Below are 9226 nucleotides of genomic sequence, written 5' to 3' on the forward strand. Positions count from 1 at the left end.
GTCTTGGCTTTTCTCCCACCAGGCGGGCTGACCAGAGGCCGCCTTGAGATGGCCAGGGCAGGGCTCTGCACTGGTCCTTGCTTCAGAAAGCCCGCTCTGTGGGGTGGGTTAGTGGGAGAGCCAAGTTGCGGAGAATCCTAAGTGGACCAGAACGTGTTTATTGGCAGGGCAAGAGACGCCCCAAACTTGATATTACCCTAAGGTAGTTTGTGGTGCACTCACGTCTCAGTCTGTACTTAACACCCAGTCTTTATTCAGAATTGCACGTTGGTACTAGGAGGTGCAGGGGTTTCTGACTGGACCCCAGGCTGGCTCACGATAGGAGCCTGGGAGCGAAAAACTGATCTCTCCCCTCGGTAGTCGCCGCGCATGGCATAGTGACAGGAGCAGAGCTCTCCGAGTCTGGGGCTCAGAAAGCACTATGTGGTCCCGGGTACCGGTCTTTAGAGAACACAAAATGCGCAGATCTCAGCGGAAGTCCCGAGGCTCGCGCTGGCAGTGCCACGCAGCAATTGTGGCGAGGCGAGGCAAGGCGGCGGAGCACTCAATGCACCTTAGGGGCGGAGCCGGCGCTGCGCGCCAGGACCCCGCAGCCGTGAGCATCTGCGAAGGGAGGGCCTTGGAGAGCGCCACCGCAGGGTGGGCCCCGTGCAGAGGGAGTGGGTTGCGATGGTAGTGAGAAGGTCTTGGGTGGGGGTGAGATGGGATGGGAGCTTCTTGCTGGAGGGGCGGGGCCCTGCGCGCTTTGTGCCCGTGGGAACAGAGCGCCCGAGGCCGGTTGAATGGGCCAGGGCGGGGCAGCGATTCTCCTCGCTGCGAGGGGTCCGCTCTGCGCCGCTGGCGACCGCGACCTTCCCACCGTGACGCAGCCGTGGAGAGGGGGGCAGGGGCGGAATGCCAGCCCCGGGTCCCTGGGAAAGGGGCACAGTCCACACGTCCCCTCCTAGCTCCACTAGAGGTGGGAGGAGGGGAGCTGGTCTGGCTGGTGGATGGGGCTGGAGTGGGTGAATTCACCTAGACCCCATCCGCAAGTGGCTGCGTGGATTTTCCTGCAGCCTCACTAGGCCACCGATTGAAAGAGTTTCTGCAGTCACCATGGGTGCGTCCCAAATAGTTTCTGTGTCCCCAGACTAGACGGCGGGTGATGGGGCGGGGGACGGGGTGGGGGGGTCTTGAGTCTGAATCCTTGCCTAGGCCTCACCAGGGCCGCCACACCCCAAGCCCGGGTCTCGGGCTCTCGGTCTGGCAGTTCGACACTGGTTGTGGTGCCGGAACGCCGGTGGAGGACTCAGGGAGTCCTCTAGGGAGAGGGAGCGGGGACAGCGGGGACTGGGAGCCACCTGCAGCGTTAGCAGGGCCCCAGATGGCCGGGAGGCAGGGGCTGAGAACAGAGACCGCCTGCGGGCTGGCGCTGTCCGTGGTGCTGGCTACCCTGCGCTCCAGCACCAGGGGGCAGCGCAGGCCGCTGCCATCCTCTCCGCGCCGAAGCCGCTGGCTCACGCCGGGCAAGCAGCCCTGGAAGCCAGACGGGTAGTCGACCCCACTGGGTACTGGCCAGAGTCCTGGAGAAGGGAAGGGAGGAGAGGAGGGGATAGAAGAGAAGAGACGTGGAGGATAAAGGGAGGGGAGAAGACTCCTGGGTGGGGCAGACCTAGGCTCACACTAAGCCAGTCCAGACAGGCCTTAGCTGCTCTTCCCCACATCCACCCCAGCTAGGTGATGGACCCTCCTCACCTCGCGGTTCGCTTCAGCTTTCCTCTCTACCCAGTAGCTCAGACTACTCTCCAACTCTCTATCCTCCTGCCTCAGCTTCCCAAGTTCTGGGTTTCCTGGCGGACAAAGCCGCGCCTCCCCGCAGGACGCCTTGGCTAGCTCCCACACATCCCTCCCCGCTCTTCAAGGCCTTGCTTCACTACCTTGCAATGAATTCTGAAGGCTTTTCATGTACTTGACACTCAGCTCCAGGATGTCAGCCTTTTCCAACTTCCGTTTCCGTATCTGCCAAGCCGTAAGCCCCTCTTAGCAGGCAGACTGGGGAAGGGCTGGACCCATCGCTCCCCTCCTCTCCTGCCTTACCTGATGCGAGTAGTGTCTCTCCAGAAGAGACTTGAGCTGCTCCAGGGACATGTTGATGCGTGCCCGGCGCTTCTTCTCCATCAGAGGCTTGGAGATCTGCGGGCCAGCCAGTAGTTTTTAGAGGGAAGGCCCTACCTTTCCAGGCCTCCACTCCCTCCAGCCCAGGGGTTCCCACCCCAAGAGTTCTCATCCCATACCCTTCAGGGCCCCAAACCTTTCGGAAGCTGCTGGCTGGGCCACTGGGGCTGCCCCTGGATGTGGGCTCAGTGCCCATTTTGTGATGTCTGCACAGACAGTAGGCTGCATTGCCTTTATAGGGGTACCTCGTTTACATGTCAATGAGGCTCTAGGAACTGGAAAAACCCAGAGGGGGAGGGGATGGAAAGGGGATGCAGGAGAGCTGCCCCCATATCCCTCTGCGAGGCCCCTTCCAATAGCCCAGGCTGCCTCTGGCTTTCAAGACGCTTTCTGCAGCTCTAAGGCTTCCTTTCCTTATTTATAAATTTCTTCCTTGGCTCACCGTGACTGCTCCAGTATGAAGACTTCCCCCAAGCCATCCTCTCCAGGCATTGTTGAGCCAGGACTGTAGGTCTCACCTCTGTCTCTACTTGCCAAGTCCTGGCTTCTTATCTCCCAACATTCCTCTGGTGGTCCTCCAATGTCACAGGGAGCTTTGTGTGCTGCGTGCCACCCTAAATGATGATGATGGTGCCCTAGGTGTCCCGAGGCCTGATGAAGACGCTGAGGCGAAGAGTGCTGGCCAGCGATGCCTTTCACGCTCTGGCCACGCTGAGATGCTGAATTAGTCGCCCTAATGTCGGGACAATGTAGCAATTTTCTGCCTGTGGCTTCTCAAAGCCAGTCGCAAGCAGGGCCTGTGGGGGCCATGCAGCAACATGTGTCCCATTAAAGCATGCAGCCCGCCCGCAGGGCCACAACGGGCCTCCTCTTTCCAAGGACCCAGAGACTGGAGTACTGACGAATAGAACCCAATATAGAGACTTCCAGCTAGGAGGCAGGCCACCCCACCCCCAGCCCCGGGCTTCCAAGCTTCTGACTCTGGTGAAGAACCAGTCTTTAAGAGAAAAACAACTGAGCCGGGTGTGGTGGCATGTGCCTTTAATCCCAGCACTCAGGAGGCAGAGGCAGGTGGATCTCGGAGTTCGAGGCCAGCTTGGTCTATAGAGCGAATTCCAGAACAGCCAGGGCTACACAGAGAAACCCTGTCTCAAAGAAGAGAGAGAAAGAGAGGAGGGAGGGAGAAAGGGAGAGAGCCTGGGTGCATCTGGGTTCGGCTCCTGGGAACCTCCTCTTCAGTTCAATGAGTGGGGAGTCGGGGTGGGGACCACTGATGCTCTGAGGAGAGTCCAGACTGCATTGTACGTCCCTGTACACCTGTCCATTTTCCGTGTGTGAGGACACAGGAGGCCCTGGAACCACCTGCTGTAGGACAGGGCTGCGATCGCCTCACACCACTCCCGTTGGATCAGGGAAGTTGGAACCACGGCTGTGGCTGACAAGGCAGACCTCCAGGGGAACTCTCGAGTTCAAACCTGGAGAACTCCTTTTCTTTCATTCTTCTGGTCTTCGTTTGGGGGCCAGGAGACTGAAGCGGCATCCTGACCATGCCTATGAGGAAGTCGCGCAAGTCCCACAGCATTCTCTGTGGTCAATATTGAAAACAAGGATCTCTGTATGGCCTCAAGAGGATATTGCTGGGTCAAGATGCCCCCAAACCGGGCATCTTTCTGAACCCTCCACTTCCCTCCTCCCTGTTCTGGGCATTGGCGGGCCTTGTCGGTGCGCTCCCAAGCGCCAAGCAGCGTGGAGAATCGAGCCCCGCCCTCCCCCTTTCAGGCCTCGGCAAAGGCGACCAGAACTCGGGAACCTTCTCCTGTCCCCCGCCGTAGGGTGGGTGGACCAGATACGGGTGGGTTTGTATTCTGGGCTGGTGACGGGGCTGAAGCCCAGTGGCGAGCGCTGCCACGCGCCGGGTAGTTTTAAAGCTCCCAGGTCAGGCGGGCCCTTAAAGCGCCCGGGCCAGCCGGGCCCGGCCCGCCTCAGTGTGCCTAGCTATCGCTTTGGGGAGGTGGCGGCACGGTACAAAGGCGCCGCGGGGCAGGCGGGCAGGAGGCTCCGCACAAAGGGAGCAGCCGAGTGTTAAAGGCATTGTGCGGTTTGCACAAAGCGGCGCCCGCGCCCGCCTTCTCGGGGCAAACTCCCGGCTCCCCGCGGCGCACGGGCTTCCAGCTGCCGCACATCTGTAGGGAGGCCCGGCGCGCGCCTCAACTCCACGGGTCCCCTCCACCCTCCTCGCTCTCAAGCCAAGTCAGAACCGGGGCAATTTGTCTTGTAATTACAATACTTCCCCATAAACTGCTGCCCGAGCCTTTCAGTCCAGTGAATTAGCAAACCAATGGTTCTGCGCACAGCTTTCCCGGAGCACTGCGGGGCGCGGGGCACTGGTCCCGCCCCCTCTCCAGAATTAGAGTCACTATAAAGTCCCCCTCTCTCGCTCCCGCCCGCCCCCCAGTACCCTTCACTGTCTGGGCCATCACCTCACAAGCCTACCCAGGAATCCTGGCTGCACTGGGTGGGGCCGTTCATGTGGGTGGCTAAGTGTTTCTTAGGTAGTGGAAAATTGACCACAAAATGTACTAATCTGCAATGTTCTGCTTTGACTGGGGGAAGTGAGGCCCGCCACGGGGCGAGGACCGGATTCTTAGCGGTTGCACTCTGCTGGGATCTGTTTAACAAGCCTGTGGCTGAGCTGCACCATGCCTCCCACCGCCCTTTCCCGTGGGCCGGTCCTCCTTCATTTACCGCTACAAAACACCCCCCAATGCCTGCTCCTGTGGCTGAGGGTCGTGCAAGCTCATGACCAGGAGGGACCCCTCCATCTCCCCCTCCCAACCCCAGCTCTGAAACAATCCCCTTCTTTCCACTAGGGTAGCTCCCATTACAGCTTCGTCCTCTAGGCAACCTCTTCCCGCACTAAGTTAGACCAGACCTGTGCATCCGGCGAGGTCATTGGAAAAGGTGACAGGTAAAGAGATGCAAGCTGAGGACACCATGGTGTTCCATCTGTCCATGAGAGACGTCTTGCCTGCCCCGGCAGGCAGACCCACCAGGGAGAGAGAGCTTTCCCAGAGGTGAGGAGAGACAGCTGCTGCTCACCTCACCCTCTCAGAGCAAGCTGGGCAGAGTTCTCTTTTGGACTGCTGGGAAGGTCATGGACCAGCTTAGAAACGCTGCTTATGCAAACCAGGATGTGGGCCACCAACTCCCTTCCTATCTTTAGCACTCAGGGTCCCCAAGGTACCTGGAAAGGAGTACAGGAAGAGAAACCCAGGCCCCTTTTGGTCATTCAAGGAAAAATGTTCGCTCTCAGCCCACCCCACTCCCACCCTGTCTCACACGGAGGAATTTAAGGGTGAAAATGGCCGGTGCCTCTGTGACTTTCCCACTCGATTTCTTGACTTTGGCAAGAAGTACACACAGTTCTGGAAACAAAGTGGGAGCGGGGCTTGAAGCCCCCAGACAAGGGCCCCACTAAGATGCCCCACCTCCCATCCCAGACACCAGCCCTTGGCTGCCCAGGGTCCTGAGTGGTGAGCACTCTCCTGCACTTTCAATGCTAAATGATGAGCCGGGCCCAGACCGCGGTGGATGCTGGTCGGAACTGGAGGAAGAAGCCTGTCCGCCTCTGCAGATGTGTTTCAAAGTGGGATGAAGCTTTTGCTGTGTGTAATTAACTATCAGGAACACAGCAAAAGCCCTGAAATGACTCCGTCGATTGTCTCCAGATGGGCTTGGAGAGGCTGCGATTGTTTAACTCTCTTTGGCTCTGTGAGGACATTGAAAGGCACAGCAGCCGAGGGCCCTTCTGGGGATAAAGGCTGGGACTTCAGTGAGTGCATCAACACTGACCAGGCCAGCCCAGCTCAGGAAGAGTGAATTCAGAGAGACCCTCTTTGTCCTGGCCTTTTGTGTCTCCCCCGAGCTGGCTCTAATCTTTAAATATTTACCCGGCCCCTTTGTTCACGTATGACTTATGCACCGTGGGCTGATGTACTCATAAATCACGCGTCATTTACCAGACTGGAAAGAGACGCTTTCATTCCTCCAGCCTGTGACTGCCAGAGAAGAGGAGAGAAAATGTTCTTTTGGAAGGCCTGGCTGTCTCCAGTGGAGACCCATAGCCACGCTGGACAGACTCCTCCCCACTGCCCTCTGGATAGGCCAGAGGCCGTGAATAGCCAGGAGCTGCAGGGGGCAACAGCCCTCTGCAGATGACTGATCCGGCATCCATCGCTAGGGAGGGGGATGTGAGCATCCTGGGCTTTCCTCCTGCTTGGCTGGCCTCAGGCTTGAATGAAATACCACGAGCCAGCTCTCACCCTGGGAATTTTGTGTGTAGAATGGGTGGCGTGTCAACGCTTGTCTCATTCACAGACCTGCGTTCCTGCCTTGGGCTTGCTCTGCTCTCCCCTTCACAATCTCTCTTGCTCAGTAAAACCATGCTGTTTAAGAAACAAAAGTCTGGGGGCTGGAGAGATGGCTCAGTGGTTAAGAGTGCCTACTGTTCTTGCCAAAGACAGCTCACAACTACCTGTAACCCCAGCTTCAGGGGTTCAACACGGCTTTAGCACTGCACTCACATACATACATACATACATACATACACACACACACACACACACACACACACACACACACACACACCTGCAATTTAAAGTAAAAAAAATAAATCTAAAAAAAAAAGACTGAAAAATGAGTTCACCTCAGCTTGTGGTTTAATTTGGAGATGTTAAGGTGGTTCTTAGTGTTGGTAATCGCCTCAATTCATGAAGAATTGAGTCAAGCTGTTTGGAGCAATAGTCCCTAGCCATTAAGAATTGCTTGGCCCCAGCCTGATGATTCTGCTCAGTCTGTAGAAACATTATGCTTGGGTATCAAAACAACCCACCCTGCTTCCAGTCAAACGATAAAATACCTGTAACTTCCTATAGCTATATACATATGTGTGCATGTGTACATACATGTCCCTAGCCTCTCTAAGTGTATACAGCCTTCATCCAGAGGAAAGGTCAGGGCCACTCGCTGTTCTGATAAAGCAGTCTCAGTCTGTCCAGATCAAGTCTGTCTGCTTCTCTGCCTCAGTTTCCAAAACAGGACAGCTCTCCAGCTGGGCCCAGCCAGGAAAGCTGCTTTAGCCTGTGGTGGTGATATCTAAGGAGTCATGAAGGTGCGGGCTGCAGAGGGACCCTACAGCCTGAGAAAGAGCTCCTCCTTTTGTGCTTGCCTGGAAGCTGCTAGGACAAAAAACATTCAAATGCTTATTTTTCAAGAAAAGTCGAAGCGCATCAGAACTGGCATCCCCCCCCCCTTTTTTTTTTAACTGTTCTGGAGACCTGTCGCCTCCTGCATTTGGATGAAGAGCTGGGTTCCCAGTGAGACTGTTTGGCCAGACTCTTCTCTGTGCATCTGGATGTAGCCCTCTCTGTGGGTGACTGTCTTCCTAGGTCTGTGCATGTTCCGTGACGATATCCCTGGGTATATGCGTGTTCTCCATGTGACTGTTCCTCTGGGTATCTGCACTCTGTGTAGAACTGTTCCCTTGGCTGTATATACTCTTCGTGTGTAGTTATATATCTGGGCGGGTGTGTGCTGTGCGGGGTGTGGCTGAGTCCCTGGGTACTTGCACTCGCTGGATGTGATTGCTTCTCTGGCTATACGTCCTCTGTAACTTTTCCTGGGTATATGCATTCTCCATGTGACTGTTTCTCTGGTTATGCACGTGCCCAGATGTGTATACATCTACCTGCTTGCCTCTCCATCACTGCACCATGAGTTCTAGGTCCTGATAGTTTCAGCAATCCCAGCAATCCCTAAGAGTTCCCACCCCCTGGAGTGTGGCCCCATCTGGCAGAGCCCATGTTTTCCTTCCTCCCAGCTCCAGGATAAAGCTGAAGAAGAACTGGGGCCTCAGGGGAGGTGACAGGCAGAGGACGGAGTTGCTCAAACTCTCTGGTCAGTTACACTTTGTTGGTTGCCTAAGAGTGGAGGTGAAAAGCTCAGGCCTGAGAAGGGGCTTTGCCAGAAAGGATTTTGTGCCTGGGCCACAAGTGCCTGAAGTGAGGGGCAACAAGCACCCTCTAGTGGCTCTGAGGTGTCCTGCTCCGGGAGAGGGGGGAGCCGTGAGGAAGAGGCAGCAGCCGGGACTCCTGCTGTCAGCCCTGAACAGTAAGACCCAGGCCTGGTCCAGTATGGCACCACAACTCAGTCACCTTTATGCCCCTCTCAGACTCTCCTGTCAAACTGACACAGCCTTGTTATCTGGGAAGAAAGCCCGATCGAGGACTTGCCTAGATCAGCCTGAGCATGTCTGTGGGGGGACAGCATCCCTCAGGCAGGTGTTATGGTCTGTATGAGAAAGTTAGCCAAGGATGGGCAGGTGAGCCAGCCAGAAAGCAGCGTTTCTCCGTGGTTCCTGCCCTGACTTCCCTCAGTGATGGACTGTGATCTGGAACGGTTAAGCCAAATGAACCCTTCCTCTTCAAGTTCCTTTTGGCCTGAGTTTTATCACAGCAACAGAAAGGAGACTCGGAAGCCTTATTTGGTGTGTGTGTGTGTGTGTGTGTGTGTTGCTGGGGCTTCATCATAACTGAACATTAAATCTCCTTCTCATTCCTATTACCCCACTAACAAATGTCTTCCGAGCATGGTTGCAACGCTGTGCTAGGCTTTGTAAATGATCCTGGCGTCATTCTTCCAGGTCACTGTCTGCCACTGAGGGAAGTCAGGGTAAGAACTCAAGCAGGAGCTCAGCAGAGGTCATGGAGGATGCTGCTCTATAGCTTGCTCACTTGCCCATGCTTAGCTTTCTTAAACAGCCCAGGACCACCTGCCAAGGAATTGTGCCACCCACAGTGGACTGGGCCCTCCTACATCAATTGATAATCAAGACAATACCTCATAGGCATGCCCATAGACCTCCTGATGTAAGCAACCCCTCAATCGAGGCTTTTCTTTTCAGATGACTCTAGGCTGTGTCAAGGTGACAATTAAGGTCAAACAGGACAACGGATGATTGTCAGTCCAAGACAGTGAAATGAGGATTCCATTTTACAGGAAGACAAGGTTCACA

General features: G+C 56.0%; 1 protein-coding gene across 1 annotated transcript; it reads right to left on the bottom strand.

Moving 5' to 3' along the window:
• Positions 1-168: 168 nt before the first annotated feature.
• On the bottom strand, positions 169-3122 carry Hes3 (hes family bHLH transcription factor 3). The gene is made up of 4 exons (XM_076565744.1): positions 2597-3122; positions 2077-2172; positions 1917-1998; positions 169-1562 (listed from the first exon to the last, which is right to left on the bottom strand). The coding sequence occupies exons 2-4, from the start codon at positions 2155-2157 to the stop codon at positions 1198-1200; spliced, it is 528 nt and encodes a 175-aa protein (XP_076421859.1). The 5' UTR covers positions 2158-2172; positions 2597-3122; the 3' UTR covers positions 169-1197.
• Positions 3123-9226: the final 6104 nt, after the last annotated feature.

Source organism: Peromyscus maniculatus, chromosome 2 (assembly GCF_049852395.1).
Source record: "Peromyscus maniculatus bairdii isolate BWxNUB_F1_BW_parent chromosome 2, HU_Pman_BW_mat_3.1, whole genome shotgun sequence".
Lineage (NCBI taxonomy): Eukaryota > Metazoa > Chordata > Mammalia > Rodentia > Cricetidae > Peromyscus > Peromyscus maniculatus.